Source organism: Cebus imitator, unplaced genomic scaffold (assembly GCF_001604975.1).
Source record: "Cebus imitator isolate Cc_AM_T3 unplaced genomic scaffold, Cebus_imitator-1.0 Scaffold193, whole genome shotgun sequence".
Classification (NCBI taxonomy): Eukaryota; Metazoa; Chordata; class Mammalia; order Primates; family Cebidae; genus Cebus; species Cebus imitator.
In genome coordinates this window covers 2,237,832-2,259,751 of record NW_016107508.1, presented here as the reverse complement: position 1 = coordinate 2,259,751, position 21,920 = coordinate 2,237,832, and the positions used below count along the sequence as shown (strand labels likewise).

The 21,920-nt window shown below is 53.7% G+C and overlaps 1 protein-coding gene across 1 annotated transcript; it reads right to left on the bottom strand.

Moving 5' to 3' along the window:
- Nucleotides 1-406: 406 nt before the first annotated feature.
- On the bottom strand, nt 407-12,439 carry CHGA (chromogranin A). The gene is made up of 8 exons (XM_017546976.2): nt 12,186-12,439; nt 11,359-11,405; nt 8,904-8,997; nt 7,987-8,055; nt 5,872-5,970; nt 4,050-4,493; nt 2,856-3,343; nt 407-872 (listed from the first exon to the last, which is right to left on the bottom strand). Exons 1-8 carry the CDS (start codon nt 12,229-12,231, stop codon nt 789-791), a joined length of 1,371 nt encoding a protein of 456 aa, XP_017402465.1. The 5' UTR covers nt 12,232-12,439; the 3' UTR covers nt 407-788.
- Between the last annotated feature and the right edge of the window lie 9,481 nt (nt 12,440-21,920).

Genomic DNA, 21,920 nt, shown 5'->3' with positions numbered 1-21,920 from the left:
ACAGGCACTAGGCTGGGGCCATCAGGGCCTCCACCCAGCACCACAGGTGATCGTATGGCAGGGACCCTCAGGGAGGGGCAACCCAGGCTCAGGAAGCAGAGCCCGTGTCTCTACCTGGCCCTACCTCTGCATGGCCCAGCTCAGGTGTGGCTGGGAACGGGGAGAGGAAGGAGCCTGGGGACCTCAGCGAGTGTGCTTGAATCCCTACACATACTCTTTGAGGCAGGTCAGCATTCCTGATTTACAGATGAGGAAACTGAGGCTCGGAGCTACAAAGTCACTTGCTCAAGATCCCACAGCCAGGAAATGGCTGGGAAAGGAGTCCCCCAGGCGGAAACAACCTCCCTCAGTCCATCCGCCCACATCCGGTGCATCCCACTCCACGCTGAGTTGAGAGGGGAAAGAGTTCAGAGGAAAGAGCCCAGAGCAGATTTGTTTTTCTTTAGATAAATTTTATTCAGAATATGTTACAGTCAGGGGTTGTCAGCTTTCACCAAAAGGTCAGAAGTTATTGCAGTTGTGCCCAGTGGATAGGATGGAGGAAGGGAAACTTCTAGAAAGCTGCCCATGTTCAGAGAAGGAATCGTCAGTGTTTAAAGTTGTGGGGCTGCCCTGCAGAGGGCGTTCAAGGGCAGGGAGGGGTCAAGAGTAGGAGATGGGGCGCGTGGCAGGCTGGAGGCTGCCTCCCTACCGGAAGCAGTGTCCAGGTCGTCTGACCAGAACCTGCCAAGGGAACAGCAGAGCCAGGGCCACAGGGTGCCCCGGGGCCAGCCGTGCCAGCTCATGCCTCAGCCCCGACGCAGCGCCTGCAGCTGGTGGGCCACTTTCTCCAGCTCTGCCTCGATGGCCGACAGGCTCTCCAGCTCCTGGTCCTAGGAGAGACACTGAGGGTCACTCAGGGCAGCCTCGCCAGTGGCATGGAAGGCACAGTCAGCCAGAAAGGCCGGGTTAGCTGTGTGGCCTCGGACAAGTGGCTTTGTCTCTCTGAGCCTCAGGGGCCTCATCTCTCTCATGGAGACAGTGATACGACTCTGCTGCACTGCTCTCGGGATTATTATGCACAAGAAGGTGGCTGATGCCGGGGGCCCTGTCCCCACATGGCTCTTGGTGGCCTCTTAACACGGCCCCACTTCCTCTCAAATGGTTCCGAACAGGTAGGAATCTGTTTTTTCAGGGCACATGGAAAACAAAACTTACAGTGCCCTGAAGACCCCCTTCCCTCGGCCTAGCCCATGGGTGCCAGGACCCAGGGTGAGGCCAGCCCGGGGCTTCCGGGTCTGTCTTCTGCAGCCTTCCTACCTGAGGGGGATATGGGCCTGAGGCAGGGCTAGAGCCGGAGAGCTGCCCCACGTGGGCCTCCCTAAGGCTGGGCTTTAATTCCTGGTCCCGATTGTGGAAGGATCCCAAGCTCTGGCTGCCCCAGTTCAGGGAAGCAAGGGCCCCTCCTCTGAGCCCTGTTCTATGCCCAGTTTCCAGAAGCTTCCGGGCCCCAGAACTTGGACACCCGCAAGAGCATACCCTCAAGACTCAGAGCAGAAGCACAGGGAAGTCTGGCTCCCAGCTTTGCCTGGGAGGGGTCATCTTCCTGGGGGCACTGCCGCATTTGAGGCTGCCGAGGGCATCCTGGCCCATGGACCCCGACACTGAAAATTGCAGGCCATGGAAACAGAGTCTACAGCCCCTTTGTCTTGGAGCAGCCCTGGGGCAGGTGTTCCAAGAGGCGGGGTTTCTAAGGAGATCCTTAGGCTGTGTCAAGGAGGCCCCCACCCCATCCTATCCACATGCCTCAGGGGTCCCATTTCTCTGCCCTGCAGTCTGGAGCTCCCTCTGCTTGTGGAGAAAGGAAGCTGGTGGCACTTCTTCCAGCTTTGTCCTCAGCCCCTCACCCTGGTCTCCCAGGCACATGGGCAGATGCCCTCTCCTACTCCAGCTGTCAACAGGGAGCCTGCTTCCTCTCAGACTGCCAGGCCCAGAGAGGGGGTCAGGGGCCCAAAGAAGGGGCCACACCCTCTTCTAGATTGGCAGAGAAGAGCCTTAGGGTCGGGGCCACAGACAGGTGTCAGTCTTCCCATAGAGCCCTGGTCCCACCCAGACACTAAGGCTTGAACCAGGTATCCCAGTCACCTACCTGCCAGGGAACCCGCCTCCCATCCTGCCCCCTGTCCCCACACCCCATTCATCTTCCCCAGGGACCCTGGTTTTCAAAGCCCGTGTGTGCTCCAATCAGGTAATGAGGTGGGCAGAGGGGACTCCTTACCCCAACTTTACAAGTGGGGGAACCAACTAGGCTCAGAGGAGGGGAGTGACCCGCCCGAGGCCACACAGCCAGGAAGAGGCCGAGCCCAGGTCTTCCAGCTCACATTCGAGTTGCTCCCACCCACTCCCCGTAGTCAAGAGGTCCCCTGACCCTACCCCTGCTCCTGTCCTGCTCCTGCCCTGCCCCTTCACCCTCATGGGCCAGATGCAGAGTCTGAACCTGAGAGGAGGCTGAGCCTGGAATGCCTGGGAGCCAGGAGGGGACCTGGCCGGACTCACTGCATGGTTTTCCCAGCGCACGATCTGCAAGGCTCCCTACAGCCTTTGGGACAAAGTCCTCACTTAGTGCCTCCCCCACTGCCACAGGCTGCCTTGAGCTCCTCCCTCTCCCAGCCAGCTTTGTTGGGTGCCCACTGTGAGCTGGGGTGTTCTCCCACCCTAAGAGCCCCTGGTCTGAGCATCTCTCCATCCCCAGACTCCGGGGATCAAGGGGGGCATGTCCCCTCAGTAGGGCAGGGGCAGTGTATCTAGGTGGGGCCACCCCCGCTGGGCCCACTCTCCGGGGCACAGTGCAGAGCTGGCTTCCGCCTGATACCAACCTCTGGTCTGCGGTTGGCGCTGCCTTCCTCCTCTTTCTTCTCCTCAGGGTAGCCTCGGACCTGGAGGGGCAGGCCCGCCTCAATGCTGTCCTCCTGGGAGGATGGCCTCCAGCCTCGTCGAAGCTGCGGCCCAGAGCCCCTGAAGCCGTAGGCCCGGCCCCGGAAGGACAGCTTCATGGAATGGTCTGGGTTGTCCTCCTCTTCCTCCTGCCCCTCCAGCCGCTTCTCAGCAGTCAGCTCCTTGGCCAGCTGGTCCATCTTGCTCCAGCGCTTGGAGTCCTCCCACTCCTTGGAGAGCCGCTCCTCTTCCTGCTCCTGCTCCAGCTCCCCGCTCTTCCCACCCTGGAAGAGGCCTTTGGAGGCCCCTGCCATCTCCTCCTCCTCCTCCTTCTGCTGGGAGTGATCCTGCTCTCCCTTCCCTTCGGGGGCCTGAACCTCCTCAACCCCAGGCTTCCCAGCTTCATCCACAGCCAGAGCCTCCGATCGACCTGAAGCAGGTGGTAGACAAGAGCAGGAAAGTGAGTGGGGACCACCACTTTCCCAGTCCCCGGGGGACTCCACTCCCTGAGGGGACTCTGCTGCAGCCACCTTTAGGGCCATAAGCCTCAGTTCTCAGGGCCCAGCCCAGCCTCTCCACAGTGATGACACTTAGCAGGAAAATCCATCCTGATGCCAGGCTTTGCAAGACCCTCTCAGCTCAGGGGGTGGGTTCGCTGGAGCTGGCCTCTTCCCCACACCCTCACCCCAGAAGCCCCACAGCTGGAGAGTGAGAAAGACACTGGCAGGCCCGTGGAGGGAGCCAAGGCCTCTCCTAAACCCTGGTTGAAGCTGACACTGTTCCCAGATCAGCCTGTGCCCTCCTGCCATGCTCTCTGTTCCCAAAGCCAGCTCGCCCACCACCCACCCCTAACTTCCTGGGTTGGTGGGGGGCAGACTATGTAGAAGAGTGGGAAATGCATGGTTTTGGAGTCAGATAAAGCTGGGGTAGAATCTCAGCTCTTACTACAAATTAGCTGTGTGACCTTGGGCACATTTCTTAACCTCTCTGAGCCTCATTTGTCCATCTGGGAAATGGAGCTAATACCTACCTTTCGGAGTTGTTATGAAGGTGGAATGAGGTTATGGAGAAGGCTCCCCTCCCACCCATCCCCATCTCCCAGGCGCGCTGGTTGAGGTCTCCGCCATCAAACGTACTCTCGCTTTTCCTGCTCTCCTTGTAGCCAAGGCTCGGGCGGGGATTCAGCGCTGCAGTGGGGTCTTCTCCCTTGAGGACAGCCTCCTGTCCAGCCTCGGCCTCGGCCTCCTCCTCCTCCTCTTCTCTCTTTGCCTGCCACCCTGGCTGTGAACTCAGGCCCTTCTCCCTGTCCACCAGACCCTGAGAGAGGTCCTCGCTGTCTCCCTCGGCCTGTGGACCTGGGAATTTCTGGCTGGGGAGGCTGGCTGGAGGGTAGGTGTTGGTGGCCTCCTCCTCCTCTTCCTCCCCGGCGGCCTGATTGTTCCCCTCAGTCTTGGACTCCTGCCTGGGCTCCAGGACAGCCTGGGGCCTGGCTCCATCCGTAGCTTCATCACTTTTCTCTGTCTCCTTGGACTCCTCTCTTTTCTCCACGGCATCCTCGGAGGGCGGCTCTTTCATCGCCTCTGCAGACACAGCACAGCCAAGTCAGGCCCTGAGGACTGGGCCATGCGCGGGGCCTCCCCACATGCTAATTTCAGATCTTACTCATGATGTCTCCAGCGAGACCAGCCCAAGACAAAGGTTAGGGTTGCCCCTCTGTCTGTGTTCAGGCTTGATGCTGGATTTGTTTCTTTTTTTAAAATCCTGCTTTTTAGAACAGATTATTATTCAAAGAACAAAAAACCAGACCTTAAAAATTAACCCAGGAGATAAAGCTGTGAACTGAGAATTAATATGTCAGCTGTGTGATCTTTGGCCAGTTGCTTAACCCCTCTGTATAAGAGGCACCATGACTGCAACTTCATTCCCCCCTCCATGTAGGGCTTCTCTGTCTTCAGCGTCCTGTGAAAGGGCTCAATTCTGCAATATTTTAGGGTTTCATTAAAAGGTATTTTCTTGAGGCTGCCTTAAAGACAGCCTTTAATGAGTAAAAATTCCCATCACTAGAATGATGACCACTGAACATTCCACGTACTTTCTACCTTCTGAGCTTCACCAGGACTCTGGTGAAAGGTTCTCCCCTGCCCATTTCACAGAAACCCATAATGATCTGCAGAAGGTAAGGTGACCTGTCCATCTCACGCAGTTTATAGGCAGCAGACCTGAGCCTTGAACCCAAACCTCCAAATACCAAATTCGGGATCTCTTTATACCGACACACAGCTGCCTGCCTCATTAAAGCTTCAGCCAATGTGAAGGCACAGGGCCTCAACTGGGGGCTTTCCCTTCAGCCCCAGATGGAAGATACTGGGATCCAGCTCCTGGACATGGAGAACAGAGGTGCCACGGGGCCAGTGCGTGGGTCTCCCCAGGCAGGGAGGGTGGCTCAGAGTGTCACACTGACCTAAGCCATGACCTCTTGGACTCTTAGAAGCTCTTGTTTCAAGAAAGATGATCTGGGTTCATTTCACGTTTCTCACCTGCTCCTCTGTCTGCAGTCCTCCTGCATCCTGGCTATTCTGAGGCCCCACGGCATCCCAGGAGGACAGGCACTGGGGGTGGGGACTCTGCAACAGCAGCCACTGGGTAGACCTAGAGTTGAAGCTGTCACCTGCCATGCCAGGGACCTCCTGCCCTAGAGTGTCAGCCCTGTTCTGGGCAGATGGGACTGAGCGAGAGCTTTGGAGTTGAGGCAGGCCCAGACTGAAACCCCCGGTCACGCCATGGACCTTGGGCAAGGGACTTCGTCTCTCTGGGCCGCAGTTTCCTCATTTGTAAAGGTAGAGAAATCAGGGATTATGAGTGGGGCTCCCGACACACAGGGACCCTGGATCCATCCTAGCTGCTGTTCCCACCGCCACCCTCCCTTTCCCACCTCTGGCCAGACCGGCTGGCACCGACCTTTCGGCTCCGCCTGGCTGCTCTGGTTCTCAAGAGCTTCCGAGAGTTCATCTTCAAAACCGCTGTGTTTCTTCTGCTGATGTGCTCTCTCCTTGGCGCCTGGTATGAGAAAAGGAGGGAAAAGTCCCATTGCATCCAGCCCTGGCATATTCGTCTGTGAGAGTGAGGCCTCCATTTCTCCATCTGTAAACTGGGCACGTGATGTTCGGGCCTGCCCAGTGAGACGTTGACAGGGCATGAGCTCGGGGAGTGGTGAAGGGTTGGCCCCTCTCACCCCTCTTAGCTGGGGCCCTTAGGCAGCCACACTGCCTCGCCGGAGTCAGCTTTGCCCAGGAAAGCCAGAGCAAGCCCTGCTGCGGCCTCACACAGCAAGAAAGGCTCAAATGGAGCAAAGGTCCCAGGGGCAGGAGTGGGGGGATGGGGAACCTCTCAGGACCTGGCTGGTAGCTCCAGGGACCCTGCAGCAGGTGGCAACCGTAACAGCTCTTGATTCAGGCAAGCCCTGCTACCCTTGGATGCTGTGAGTCCAGGCCCTGGGAGAAGGCCAAGCCCTGTGCCTACCTCTGAGCCCAGGGATGGTGCCTGCTATTGTGACCCAGAGACCCCTCTCCTTGCATCACCCAGCTGCCACCCACCGCTGCGCTGCCTCCTCTGATAGTCCCCACACCTGTGCCTGATTCCTGATGCTGGCCCCTCAGCTAGGCCAGCTCTGCAGCTGGTCCTCATTTCTTCCCCACGATGGGCTTTACGGGGCAGCTGTGGGCCAGGGAGCATGCCCAGCCCTGGCCTCAGACAACATGGGTTCTGGTCCCCTCATGGCTATTTCCTAGCTCCTTGGGCAACTCTGGCTCTCCAAGAATTGGGTGCTTGTCTATAAAACAGGGTTGCTCTGTGATAAATGCTAAGACAGAGGCACACAGAAGACGCTGTGGGAGCCCAGGAGAGAGTGGACGGATAGATGGATGGACAGAAATACATGCAGGACTCTGTTAATAGAAAACAGTCATATATACGTATATTGGACACTGCTTATATTGGATACACACGGGCATGTGTATACAGATATTTCAGGACTCACTCTCCTGTAATAGTCTCTGTTGACAGTCTAATTATTTAATGTAATCAGTCATTCAATATTTAATTTTAAAGTTATCATATTGTAATAAAATATTTAATGCTTAGTTTTAAAAACCACAAGTCCCGGGTCACTGATGACGACATAACTATCCAGGTGATAACAGCCCCAGCTGCGCCCAGCACTCCCTTCCCCTCCAACAATGACAGGAGGTGGGTACTTGCCGCCCAGGCTGGATCGTGAATGGGAGGGAGAACAGTGTGTTAGCTTGGGAAGGGCCATAGCGATCCTATTGCTGAGGCTGTGTTTACTCACCTCTTCCCCAAAGCCCTCTCTGTCCTCACACATGGCCTGGTCTGCCCCAAAGGCCTGAGTAGGGCGCATCCTGGAGCCAGAGCAGCCTTCACACCCCGACCCTGAATGAAGGCTCTTGCTTTCTTGGGAGACAGATGCTGGGTTCAGGCTATAATGCCCTGTTCTCGGGGAGAGGCACACCACCACCAGTGGTCCCGTCCTGGTGGAAACGGCCACTTCCCACAGGGAGTCAGCTGGGGTAGGGGCAGGGCCAAACTCAGGTGTTCTGATTTGTGAGGGCAGGACTGTGCTTTGCATCAAGGCTGGAAGGAGCTAGGGGGCTAGGCATAGAGGCTGACTGTGGGTTGATGGCAGCTTAACCCTCCACCCTAGGATCCTGTCCAGGCTTGGCTTGAATATCAACAGTAACAAGCAGCTCACTACTTCATGAAGTTACTTCCTGAAATGACTGAACTGCGGAGGCTGTGGGTTTTAGGGAAGCTGCATCTGACATGTCCCTATTCACTGTGTGACCTTGGACAAGTCACTCAACCTCTCTGGGCCTTGATTTCTTTAACAATATCAATAACAGATTGAGCTAGGTGGCACAGCGGATTCTACTTTTCTGCTTTATAATTGAAAGGGAATGACAGTCCCAGAGAGGACCTTGCTGAACCTTCTACTGGATTTTCTGACTCTTGGTTACTGGAATTTACCCAGAATCCTGTGCAGTGGCTAGAAAATACCTTGGAGAGCGAGGTCTTGGAGCTCCTTCAGTAGATTCTGATGTCTCAGAATGGAAAGGATCCGTTCATCTGCAATGAAGAAGGGTCGTCATGGATGGTTTCCAGAGAATGGCCGAGAAAGAGATTACCATCAATATTTTCAGCTAAGCACAAGGAATTTACTCTGGAAACTTAAAACCAGGGCGGCAGGAGCAAGATTGGGTCTTGAGATAACACTTTTGAAATTACCTTCTTTCCAAGGTGTGTGTCAGTTTCCTACTACACCAGAGAAGTCAGCCATTACTCCAGCACCCAGACCTCAGCCAAGGGGTGGCAGCCCCTGATGATGAGTTGGGTCTCTTTAAACACAACGGGTTCCCATCTCCATGCCTGTGCTCACGCTGTCTGCTGCACCCAGACAACCCCTTCTTCATTTTCCACCCATCGATCCCCTATGTTTCTTTTAAAGCCTAACCGAAATGTTGCTGGCTCTATCCAGCAGTTAGTAAAAACTTGACTGGTTGCCTGGAAAGATTTTGTCCTTCTCATGTCCACCCATAACATTCCTTTATTTATCACCCATCTGGAGGGTGTCTGCAGGGGCCAGAGGCTGCTCTAGACACTGGGATGCGGCACACAAAATCTTTGTCCATGGGGAGCTCAGTCTGGTGGCTTGCTGTTCCAGCCCTGGTTTCATTTTGACCAGAGTTCTAGTTGCCTGTGTTCATATGCATCCCCTCTGCCTGTCTGTAAGCACCCGGGCTACAACCCCTTCAACTGCCTATGTACCTTGGACCCCAGTGCAGTGTCTGGCCATGACAGGCACGCAGTCAGTGACTGTTGAGTTAAATCATTAATTCCACCAAAAGCCACACACCCATCTCCTAGCCTCCCAGCCCAGCAGGCAGCAGCCCTCACCCCTAGCCTCCAGCTCATACCTCCTCGGAGTGTCTCAAAACACTCCTTGCTGACAGGCACGGGGCTGGGCTTGGAAAGTGTGTCAGAGATGACCTCAACGATGCATTTCATCACCTGGAAACGGAGTGCAGGGGCAGGTTGGGGCTGGTTTGAGCATGGGGCTCAGTCCCTGGAGGTTCCAGGGTGAATTTCTAGTGAGAACAGATGGGATTTAGTTTTGTATTTCGGAGTCCATGATCCCTGGCTCAGGGGCACAGCTCTGCTTTCTTAGCAAGACAGTGATAGCAATGGTAACAGAAAACCCTTATACAGTGCTTACCACGTGTCAGGCACTCCAATCACATGACCAGCAGTTTCCCCTCTAAGATGGATCATGGTGAGAATGGGGTGTGGGGAATGATACCTGGTGTCTTCTCATCCCCGAGTGCTGTTTCCCTAAACACGAGAAAGCTGCTTCTGGGCACTAAAAGGATGTCTTACAAAAGTGCTCTGATCCTGAAGATGCGCAAAGGTCAGTTCCTCCAGGAAGTCCTTCTGGACTGCCCAGAGGAGACAAAAACCTTCCCTGGCTCTACCCTGTTTAGAAACAGGATGTAGGTTACTATCTCCTAACACCCATGGTGTTGTCACATGCAAGGAGTCACAGCTTCGTATTCTCACTCCATGTTCACCATGGGATGGATGAATCCCCTGGCGGCATATGAGCACACATTGGCTACATCTGGGAGCACATCCCAGGTCAACCATAGCCACGTCTCTGAAAGTCTTATCCTGTGCCTGCAAAGGTGCTATGGATAATTAGGCACCTGATGGATGAATGATCTTTGATGATGGTGCTGTAATGTGGTATCCTAGCTGTGTGATCTTGGACAAGTGACTTAACCTCTCTGAGCCTCAGTTTCCTCATTTGTAAAATAGGAGTGAGAATACCTTCCCAACTGCTCTCCCAGGGTAATGAGGTACAGATGGAAAAATACTCTCTCAAGCATGGAGTGTCAGCACACCCAGGGAGGGGTTCACAACTCCAGCCCTGCTTCCACAGCCTAGAGCTGAGTAGAGAGCAGGAGGTGGCAGACAGGCATCAGGCAACACCAGCGGGGAGTGAGGAGGTGGGAGGCTGTGTCTACGGGATGCCAAGGCAACCAGTCCAAGGATCCAAGATGGCAAACTGGCAAGTGCTGTATAATTTGTGTAGTCACAACAACCTTATACAGAATCTTCAGGTCTTAACCAGCTGCTCTGGTGCCCCTGACCCCAGACTGCTGGGTATAATACGGTGGCCAGAGTGTCTCCCATAAGGGATCTGGCAAGGATAGCCCAGCAGCCTGTACCCTGTATCTCCCTGCAACCCCAGATCTTGCATTGGGAATATCAGATAATCACCTGCTTGTGATGAGGGCTTTTTCTGGCAGGCAGGAATTGGGTTGGGGAGGGCATCTGGAGAGGGGTGGGGAGATCAAGAAGGCAGCTCTAGGAATAACAGTGTCCATCTACTGAGGACCTACTATGTGCTAGGCAATTCACATCCATGATTCCTACTCTTTACACCTCCCCCCAAGGGAAAGGAAAAACAGGCAAAGCTCAGAGAAGTTAAGGAATTTTCCCAAGGTCACACAGCTAGAATAAGTGGTAGAGGTTTAAATTCTGTCCTATCTGCAACTAAAACATAGGAAATATGATTGAGCAAACTGAGGTTGGAATCTCTTGGATGGTTTGGATATTAACTATGGCTTCTAGTGGAAGAAAATAGCTTCTGGGAAGGTGGGGAGTAGAAATTTCTCTGACCCTCAAGTGAAGGTTTGGATGAGCACTAGAGGCTGGAAAAACAGCCCGAGCTCAGACAAGAATGAATTCCAAGTACACACCCAGCGTGGAGTGACTCTTACTGCCAGAGAAACCCCTACCAGTGTCTCCTAAGGCCCTTTCCTGGGTGACCTCCACAATTAGACCCTGTTGGCTGGGACCCTAGGTGCAGGAGCCATGATCAAGATGTTTTCATTGTGTTCCTTTGGGAGAGCCAGGGCTGGAGAGCCTGCTGGGTGTGGGTTCTTGTGGGCAGAGCCTTTCGGGGGAGAGAAAGAGCAAAGTGGGAGGTCAGAGCCAGGCAGGCAGAGACCATTACAGGTCTGTGGACAACCACAACCACAGAGAAGCCACCCCCACCAGCCCTTGGTGGGCCTACTGGATTCAGAGTATTCAAGACAGCCTGAGGCCAGGCACCTCAGCCCAGCAGGTAAGAAGCAGGAGTCTTTGGGCCACACATGCAGCTCAGAGGAGGCTGGGGAAGTCCCCACAGCAGGACAGCAGGGAAAGCAAGCAATCTTTGATATCTTATTTTGCAAGCTGTCCCCAGGCTCAGCAGCCGCAGTGCTGGCTCTTGGCTTTATGCCAAACCTACTCCTGCAGCTGCCCAAGAACTGGCTGTAAAGTGTCCACTGGAGCCTCCTACCCAGCAACCCCAGCACCCCTTCTTACCTCGGTGTCCCCTTTATTCATAGGGCTGTTCACAGGGAGGGCAGTGACTGGGAAGAAGAAGAGAGTGCTGGGGGTCACTCGTCTGCTCCAGGTGGAGCCCAGCCTTTCCTGACTGGGCTCACCCCCAAGGCCTCCCCTCAAAACTGCCACCACCAAAAAGAGAGGCTGGGGCTGATTTTGTTTCCATTCTCTGGCTGCTGCCCACAGTGGGGTGGTCCCCAGAGGCTGCACTGAGAGGCCCTCCCCCTCCCCCTTGGGAAACTCCTGCTCTGGCGCCGGTGTGCTCTTGAGGGGAGCGCTATCAAAACAAGGGCAGGGGCCACACAGTGGGACTGGGGTGGGAGACAGATGAGGGGGAGGCAGGGACCCCAGAGATGGGGGAGAAGAGGTGGAGGAGGGGGATTGTGAGGGATGATATGGAGAAGTAGGAGTCAAGGGCAGAAAGACGGGGAGAGTGAGATTAAAGGGGGGGACGGGTGGAGGGGGGCGGGCAGCCATCCTCCCACCTCCCCCCAATGACCTTGGCCGGCCACCGCGCCAGCCGGCACTGGTTTTGATGCAGCCGAGGCGCCAAGCCCAGGCAAGGGATGGGCACAAGGTGGCCCTGCCCCTCGAGGTTGGAAGTCAGGCCCAAGTGTCCTGTGGGTCCCAGGAGGAGGCCACGCTGCAGGGTCAGGCGGGAGGCAGTGGCGCTGTCCGCGGTGCTGAAAACTCGCCTCGCCGGAAGGGAGGTGTGGAGGGTCGCGGGGCACTGTGCGGTGCCCCGACCTCAAGGAAGTCAGGGGTGCCCGGGGACCCTCTCCCGCCAGCCCCCCGCACTCTCTCACCTTGCCCGGCGCAGAGCAGAAGCGCCAGGACAGTGGCGGAGCGCATGGCGGACCCGGGCGCCGAGCAGCTGGCGGTGTGAGGCCGGGCACCGAGGCACGGGCGAGGGGCTGCTGGACCGGCGGCCGGGGTCGGGTTGCTGCGGCACTGGCGCGGGGCTGGGGGCGCAGTGTCTCGGCGTGCGTCCGTCTGTCGATCGATCCTCCCGCAGGCTCCACTGCACGGGGCTCGAGCACTGCAGTGGCAGGAGCGGCAGGAGCAGCAGGAGCGGCAGGAGCGGCAGGAGCGGCAGGAGCGGCAGGAGCGGCAGCAGCAGCAGCAGCAGCGCCCGCGCGCCAAGCTTATATACCCCGACCCCGGAAATGACGTCAGCGGTGCCGCCCCCTGCCCCTTTCCCCACACCCCGGGGGGTCCAGCCCCCGCTCGCCCCACCTCCGGCCTCGTCCCTCGCTACTTTTGGCCTCCGCTTGGAGCTGGTGGGTCTGGCCGCGAAGCGGGTATCTGGTTTCCAAGAGGTGACATGGGAGGCAGGGGGTTGTGACTGATACTCCACCCCTCAACGGTTCCACCGATTTGCCGTGTGTCCCTGGGCAAGTCACTCCGGTCTCTGGGCCTTGCCTTCCTCCATGTGTCCTGAGGTCCCTGGCAGCCCTAGCACCCCGAGCTATTCTCCCGAAGTGCCCCCTGCCCGGGGTGTGCTCCCTCTGATCTCACAGGCTGGGGGCATGCCCATCAATCATGGCTCCCTCCAACATCTAGGAGGACCTAGAGGGGCCTCCGATCCCCTATGTGAGTGAGGCTTCTCTCTCTACGGCAAACCAGTTTTGTGCCTTCACACTTTGCGGTTGAATGTGTATTTATTTGAATAATGTTTAGTCATCATTACTTTCACAGTACTGAGCATCACACAATCTGGCACAGAAGAAATGCACTTGACAGGTAACTGTTGAATGTATCCATTGAAGGCTCAAGCCGTGGCTGAGTGAATCCTGGGCTCTGCATGCACACGGGAACCAGGTGCTCACTTTCACCAGGAAGCTTCAGCCACTGTTGGACACCTCTTGTTGCCCAGTGAGGGAGGAATGGGGGCCAGCTCTTACTACATCCGCCAAAATAGGAATCCTTGCAACACCTACTCATTAGCCTAGCGCAACCCCTTAGCATCACCTTCTTGCCTCCGGCAGCCCATCTGAATTTGAGAACAGCTCTCACATCTTCCTGAGCATTCTCGAAACCTGGATGTTTTGTGTAAAAGGTCAGTTTCTAGTTGGCTTCCCCTATTTCCAGTGCCGCTGATGCTCCAGCCAAATTGCTACTCTCACCCTGAGGGCCATATTGAAGCTCTTTGCCACCTGACTCCAGTGTCATAGGGAACCTGGGATCTGGGTGACGGTTCATCATTGGCTGTCATCGTCCAGAGCCCCTCCTTCCTGCACACCGACCTCCAACTGCTGCTGCTGTTTTCTATTAATACTTCCTGTCCCACACCTGTGCCTCATGCCCATCCCTAAGTGAGAACCTGGTGGGAGCTCAAGGGATACTGAAATGGCCACATTCATGCATTTACGTATTCATTCAACAACCGTTTGTTAAGCACCTACTATTTGCTTAGAATATCTTAGAACAGTACTCAGTTGAGGGTACAGCATTAAACAGAACAGACAGAAGCCCTATATTCTAGATGGTGAAGACAGACAGTAAATAAGAAGAAACATCCACAATTTGTCAGGGAAGAGGAAGGAGAGGGGTGTGCTGAGAGAGGGTGGGGTTACACTTAAACAGGATAGATCTGGGGAGGCCTCACCAGGGAGGTGAGATTTGGGGTTAAGGAAGGAATGGACCAGCATGTGCCATGGGGAAGAGGACTCCAGGCAGAGGCAAATGCCCAGAGGGAGGAATGTCTGGCACATTCGAGGAGGGCAAGGAGGTAGAGTGAAAAGAATACAGCAGAAGAATAGCATCTATTTCATCTCAAACACTTGAAAAATAAAAAAAAAAATGTCATGTACTCACACCACCCAGAGATAAGCACTGGCCAACTGGAAATCATTGTTGAGGCAGCTCCATTCAGTAGAGGGAAGTTCCCAGCAAAAGACTCAACTGAGCACTGAAAAAATAAGTGTCCCAGGCCCTTATGACATGGGGTCATAGTAAACCCGCCCTGGTGGAATGCACTTCCCCCCACCCCCCAGCATCATAGAAACATTTACCCATGTCATGAGTATGCTGGTCCACCGCAATTGATTGTATTGTGTACCACAATTTGTTGAACTAATTTACAGAGAGGTTTTCTAGTGTTTTCATTTTGCTTTTGCTGCATAAAGAACAATCTTATAAACAAACCTCTGTAGGATTTCTATTTCAGAAATGAATGACGGAGATATGAGACTAACAGGCAAAATACTACTCCCTAACTGGTTAAAGAGCCAGCCTGGGGTGGGCAGGGGAGAGAAGAGAAGGCAGATTTAGATACTGAGATGCTTTTTTAAAAATCACTCTCCCAACCCCAATGCCCATCAATGATAATCTGGAAAAAGAAAATGTGGCATACACCATGGAATACCATGCAGCCATAAAAAAGGATGAGTTCATATCCTTTGCAGGGACATGAATAAAGCTGGAAACCATCATTCTCAGCAAACTGACACAAGAACAGAAAACCAAACACTGCATGTTCTCACTCATAAGTGGGTGCTGAACAATGAGAACACATGGACACCCGGAGGGGAACATCACACACTGAGACCTGTCGAGGGGTGGGAGGCTAGGGGAGGGATAGCAGGGGGTGGGGGCTAGGGGAGGCTAGCATTAGGAGAAATACCTAATGCAGATGATGGGGTGATGGATGCAGCAAGCCACCATGGCACACGTATACCTATATAACAAACCTGAACGTTCCGCACATGTACCCCAGAACTTAAAGTATAATAAAAATAAATAAAACAAAAATCACTCTGTAGTCAAATTTATAAAGATGGGAGGCCAGGCACGGTGGCCCATGCCTGTAATCCCAGCACTCTGGGAGGCCGAGGTGGACGGATCACCTGAGGTCAGGAGTTTGAGACCAACCTGGCCAACATGGTGAAACCCCATCTCCACTAAAAATACAAAATTAGCTGGGCATGGTGGTGCTTGCCTGTAATTCCAGCTACTTGGAAGCCTGAGGCAGGAGAGTTGCTTGAACCCAAGAGGTGGAGGTTGCAGTGAGCTGAGATTGCGCTACTGCATTCTAGCCTGGGCAGCAAGAGTGAAACTCCGTCTCAAAAACAAAAACCAGCAAACAATCAAAAAACAGAAAATACAATGCTGGTTGCCAGGGGCTGAGGGGCTGGGGAAACAGGGATTTTGTATTTCATGGGTACAGAGTTTGGGATGATGAAAAAGTTCTGGAGATGGATAGTGGTGATGGCTGCACAGCAACATAACCGGACCTAATGCCACTGAACTGTTCCCCTAAGAATGGTTAAGATGGTAAATGCTATGTTAGGGATATTTTACCACAATAAAAAATCACTCTCAGTATCTTGTGGGGATGTTGACTGCAGGAAGGTGGCTGGTTCTAGCCTGGAGAATGGACAGGAGGGGCAGAGCTGGTGTCCTGGCCTCCCTGGAAGACAGAAGCTCCAGGTTGTGGAGCTCGGTTGTTCTTTGGTGTTAGTGTGGAGGGTGGCTTTTTAAACACCTGTCCTACCTAGGAGGTGTCTTATCAGCTCTAGGTCATGGCAATGCCTCCGACCAAGGTTGTGGCCGAAATGGTGAGAGTGCATTGAGGCCAGAATGCGCAAGATTGGGAAAACAAACAGGGCTTTCCATGAGCCAAGGTGCAGTGACAGAATGAAGGAGTGGGCAGAGCCCAAGGTTCTAGGGTCAGCATGACACACCACCTATCCTGGGGCTGCCATCGGCTCACTGAGTGGCCCTTGCCAGCCAGTTTTCCACGATTTCCCAGGAGGAGGAGGATCACAGCAATTGCTTACAAGTGTGTGAAGAGTAAATCAGTCCATACAGGTGAAAGGCTCACATACTCGTGATGCAGTCACTATCATTACCTACACCTATAGGTTAGGAGGTAGAGGGCCAGAGAGGTTGCCTAAATTGCCTAACAGCACACAGCTAGCACGTAGCAGAGGGAGGATTTAACCTGACCTCAGGCTGTAGGTCCCCAACACAGTCATGTGGATGTTTATTGCTTTTAGATAAATGTGAAAGGTTATTGCTTTTAGGTAGATGTTAATTTCATCTGACAAAAGGGGGAACTGAGTCTCAGAGACAGTGTCTTGTCCCAAATCACACAGCAAATGAATAGAAGGCTGGGTTGAGAGCCAAGCTCCCCTGGGGCCCAGCCTTGGGTCTTCCTTCCTGGAAAAGGTTGCTTTCCCCTGAATGTCCCATATGATGCTGCTGAGGGGGAATGGGCTTCCCCCAGGTGCCTTCCACCAGGGGCTGGGTGCCTTTTCCCAGGGCTGCTCAGGTGCCTTGGAGTCAAGCAGTCCAGGCTGGGCCATACTCCGGTCTCTCTGGACCCAGCCTCTTTTTCACCAGTTCTACCAAAGCTGTAGGTCCCCAACACAGTCATGTGGATGTTTATTGCTTTTAGATAAATGTGGAAGTTTATTGCTTTTAGGTAGATGCTAATTTCATCTGACAAAAGGGGAACTGCTTGGGGTCTGGGAAGGGGAGACATTCAACCAACATGTCTTGAGCACCTGCTGTGTTCCTGTCTCTTTTCTGGATTCTTGAAATATGCTACTAAGGAGAAGAAGCAAGGCCCCTGCCTTGTTGGAGCGTATGTCCTAGGTGGAGACAGACATCAACAGCAAACCATAATAAATCAGTGCAGTCTAGAGAGGGGTAGACGGTGGCAATGTCTGTAAAACACCAGGGTGGAGGGCGTGGGCCTCACTAAATACGTGGCCTGAGTGGGCCTCATTAAGACAGTAACTTGTAAGCAATTGCTATCATCTTCCTCCTCATGAGAAATAGTGGGAAAGTAACTTGAGTGAGGACTTGAAGGGGCCCAGGGAGTGAACCATGTAGGTGTACGGAGGGAGAACTTTCCAGGCAGAATCAACAGCCAGTGTGGAGCCCTGGGGCAGGGGCATGCCTGGCAGGTCTGAGAAAGGCCAAGGTGTCTGGGAGAGAGCGAGGCCAGGGTGGTAGGGGAGCGGTGGTGTGGGCTCGCATCATGCAGGGCTTCATGGGCCTTGGCAGGGTCTTTGGTTTTTACTCTGAGAGGGGTGGGAGTCACTGGGAGAAGATGGGTGGAGAGGGTGTGGGGCATTGAGGTCGGCGACACAGCCTATGGATGAACCCTCCAATTTAGCAAGCTCCCAGCAGCCCAGCACCCAGCTCCATCCCAGGAGACCTCAACCAGAGTCAAGGAGAGGAAAAGAGAAAGCGATTGCCACCACCGGTCCCTGGTAGCCAGAAGTGTCCCCTTTGGTGAGCACCAGATCCCAGAGGGTGAGTGACTGCTCCCCTGGCTAAGGCTCAGGACTTCTCCATGTGAGTGGTTCCTGCCAGGGGGTCCTGCCTGTGCCCCAGGGAAAGTGGCAGCTGCTTATCTGATGGTGGGGCCACGGCCGGGAAACAGCAGAGTCAACACGCCCTCCTCCCACTTACAAAATCATATTTTCCAACCACACAGCTCCCCCAAGCCCCTTATCAGGCTTCCAGGTGGAAAATCCCTGTTGCCTGGCAATGCTGCCTTATCTGCCAGGTCTACACAGAGGCCCAAGCGAGGTGATTTCATTATATTCTCTCCCATCTGTCTCTGCAAACATCCCCAGGGGCCTCCAATTAAGGTTTTGCTTTTCTTCTTCAGCAGATGTTTGCTTTAATCTAATAAAACAGTTTGCAGGCCTCCTCAGTGGGTGTAGGAGGGCTTTGGTGTGCTTCAGCCCAGAAGGGTGTCAGAATGGGTGGGGGAGGGTGCCAGGTACACGGAGCCTGGACACAGAGGCTAGCTGGGACACGAGGAGGCACAGAAGGCTGGGAAGAAGGAGGAGGCCTGGCCCACGCAGAGGCGAGAGAAATCTGCCCTGTGCCCCACCTCCTCTCCTCCTTCCCAGGGCCATATTCCTCGGGGTCCAGTGGCATCTGCCTCTTGAACATGATGTCTTCTGGGGTGACACTGCTGGGTCAGAGCTTCTGCTTCCCAGGGGAGATCGCCCGAGAGATAGGACTGCAGAGGTTCCATAAAGAAGGCGCTATGGGGGGATTGCTCAGCGACGTGCAACCTTCAAAGTCACACCAGGCAAATTAGAACATAGAAATCAGCAGGTTAGGTCCAGGGTGGAAGTTAGTGGGAGGCACTGGCGTGGCTGCTTAGATAAGTCATTGTGATGGAGTGGGAGGTCAAAGCAGAGGTGCTTCTAAGATGGGCCCGGAAGCTGTCTCTGAACAAGAGATTACCCCCTGCCCAGGCTCCAACTTCTCAACTCTGTGGGCTCTGAAATAGCTGACCTATAGGGCCTCCTAGGGAGGAGCCTTCCAGTGACTTCAAGGTGGTTTTGGTCCCTAGAGGTCTTTGCTGGCTGGCAGAAGCAGCTAAGAATGTGGGAAGAGCTGCATTTTGGAGCCAGAGAGACCTGGGTTAAACCCTGGCTCTTCCTATGCTCGTTGTGTGGCCTTGCAAACATTGCATCACTTTTCTGAGCCTTTGCTTCCTTTTTTACAAAATGACCCACATAATCCCTTGTGTGATTTATATGAATTTCACTAAGAGGGTTCAGTCTCACTGGCATTTATCAGTTGCTACTCTGTTGGGGCTGGCTCAGTGGTGCTGGCGACAGGAGGGGAAGCCCTAGCACAGTTCCTGGCCCTTGAGTGTGCTCGACACCTGTGACTGTCCCCTCTCCCATGTCACCAGGTGGCTGTCATAGCTCTTCCCTTCCCTCTGTCCCCCAGGGTCTGTCCTCTGCTGCAGCCCTGGGCTCACCTGGCTCCATTTGCAGCTGACTAAGTCAGCCATGCTCTGTAAGCCTCAGCATCAGCAGCACTTGGCAGCTCAGCTTCTGGGAGAGCCTGTTTTCTCACCTGGAAAATGGGACTGTTGACATCAGTACCCACCTCCTAGAGCTCTTGTGAGGACTTGTGGCATTATTGTGCATCAGGTGTGTCACACAGGGCTTGGCTTAGATCAGTATGGACTCAGTGGCAGCACCTGCCTGTTCTCATAGCTTTGAGATGTGGTTTTCCAGGTGGCCGAGGATCTCTGATGTTCAGGATGCTTGAGCTTCCCATGGCTGTGTCTAGTGCCCCATGAAGGAGAGACCAGAAAGGATATGGGGACCCCTGGTGAACTGAGGGTACTGTTCCTGTTCTCTGCTGAGGAGTGGGGGGTGAGCTCATGACCCTAGCCCTCAGACCCTACCCCTCTGGAGCCAGCCCATTTTGGGGTCAGGGACTCAGACAGAGAGGTCTTTGGGGAGCTCTGTCCTGGAGAGAGGATACACAGTGCACTCCCTAATGGTGGGGCCTTCAAGGCAGAACTGAGGCCCCTTGTCTTCTGACAGATGATGTTTCAGAACCAGTTAGCCGAGCAGCTTCTCCCCTAAAGGACAGGCTGTTCCTCACCCTGCCCTCAGCCCCACAGCTCAGAGACTGAGCAGTCTGGTTACCCATTTCTCCTCATGCCTCCCAACCCTGCAAAGGGCCAACAGAGAAGCCAGGACCAGATGGGCCTTAATCTTGGACCTTTGTCCTTACCTGGACCCACTTAAGTCCAGGCACTGACCTGGTGTCTTCATCTTCACCCACCTGCCCAAGAAGACTTATCTTCCTTCTATGTCTGAATTCCCTGAGGAGGACTTCATCCTGTGATCAAAGCTTAGCACCTCCCACCTCCCCCAACTCACTCCCAACAGGAGTTGCCACATGTCAGGCATTCTCAGTCATTTTCTCTGCTATATGGGGGGATCCATGGAGGTGGGGCAATGGCACCAAGCCACTTTTATCTTCCAGAAAAACTAGGGACTTACACCCTTAGAATGATCCTCTCATATTTCTTTGGCTTTCTCTCATGTTATCCCATTCTCATCCCCTCATCAGCAATGCAGCCTCAGCTGCACCAGTCTAAGGGAGTCCCCCTACCCCTGTGGCATATGCGTGTGACATGCATGTTTCTGCTTCCATCCTTTTCCACATGTGCCTGGCCAGGAATGCCTTCTCCTCTTGCTTATTCATCTTCCCCAAACATTAAGGCTCAGCTCAATTCCACTCCATGCCTTCCACCTCAGGAGATCACTGTCTACTGAGGTCTTTTAGCACTTACCACCATTGGCACCACTACTTGGCTCTTGCCAAATACTGTATTGCTCTTTGTGTAGATTACTTTGTATGCAAATCTTTTTTTTTTTTTGAGACAGAGTCTGGCTCTGTCACCCAGGCTGCAGTGCAGTTGCGTGATCTTGGCTCACTGCAACCTCCACCTTCTAGGCTCAAGCAATCCTCCACGTCAGCCTCCAGAGTAGCTGGAGCTACAGGTATGCACCACCACACTCGGTTTATTTTTGTGTTTTTTGTAGAGATAGGGTTTCGCCATGTTACCCAGACTGGTCACAAATTCCGAAGCTCAAGTGATCTGCCTGTCTCGGCCTCCCAAAGTGTTAGGATTACAGGCATGAGCTACCGTGCCTGGCCCTTAGGCAGATCTTTTATCTGTCCAACTAGATTTCAAGTCTTTTTAGGGGAAGGACATTGCTTCAAACCATCCTGGACCCTACATCCATAGGAATATGACCTATTTTTTTTTCATGGAAGTGAAAAATAGCTTAACCCAAATATGAGGACAATGGGATTTTTCACAAGGTAGGAGACTGGTTGGGAAGTGTTTGATGGGGATGACGGGGGGTCCCTTCTGGATCCCCTGTCTGTGTATTGCCCTGAGAATAGTACTCATGCTGGTTCTTCATGTAAAGACGAGTAGGTCACGCGATGCTCTGTGGGTTTGCTCCAGTGTAGGCGGAACGTAGTGCGCAAGGTTCGCGGGCTGCTGTCCGTGGTCCTGAACCACCACATCTGCGGAGGAAACCTGGGCACTGGCTGGGGACTCTTATCTAACAACTCCCGGGGGTTATAGTTTTAACATCTTACTTTTTCTTTCCTAGCTGTTTAAACTTTTCAAAATTTCAGATAATTACAGATTAATTAGAGTCATGGCTTTGTTTCTCAAAAGTTCATGGATCTTTATCATATTTCCAATAGTCAGACATTTTTCACCTCTGAGGACTGGCGGTGGAGGAGTCACGTGTCTCCTCTATCATGTCCCTCGTGATATTTCTATGAATTTAAGACCCAATTTGCTCCATGAAGGAGTGCATTCCCACCTTTTTACATCATTTCATAGATAATCGTATTAGCTCTAATCTTACTGACTGGATGAACTTGGACAGGCCAATTCACCTAAATGGGCCCCAATTTTCTCTTTTTAAAATTATGGCAGTGACTGGGCACAGTGACTGATGGCTGTAATCCCAGAACTTTGGGAGGCCATCGTGGAGGAACCCTTGAGCCCAGTAGTTCAAGACCAGCCTGAGCAACATAGTGAGATTCTGATCTCTATTAAAAATAGAAAAAAAATATCTAGACATGATGACACATGCTTGTTGCCCCAGCTACTCAGAAGGCTGAAGCGGGAGGATCAATTAATCTCAGAAAGTGGAGGCTGCAGTGAGTTGTGATCTCACCACTGCACTCCAGCCTGGGCAACAGAGCAAGACTTAAGACTCTATCTC

Bases quoted from the DNA above. Each gene is read 5' to 3' on its own strand.
- CHGA (XM_017546976.2), bottom strand. From the start codon at position 12,231: ATGCGCTCCGCCACTGTCCTGGCGCTTCTGCTCTGCGCCGGGCAAG. The intron at 11,406-12,185 runs GTGAGAGAGTGC...TCTTCTTCCCAG, and splicing joins TCTGCTCTGCGCCGGGCAAG to TCACTGCCCTCCCTGTGAAC. The intron at 8,056-8,903 runs GTATGAGCTGGA...TCTTCATTGCAG, and splicing joins TTTTGAGACACTCCGAGGAG to ATGAACGGATCCTTTCCATT.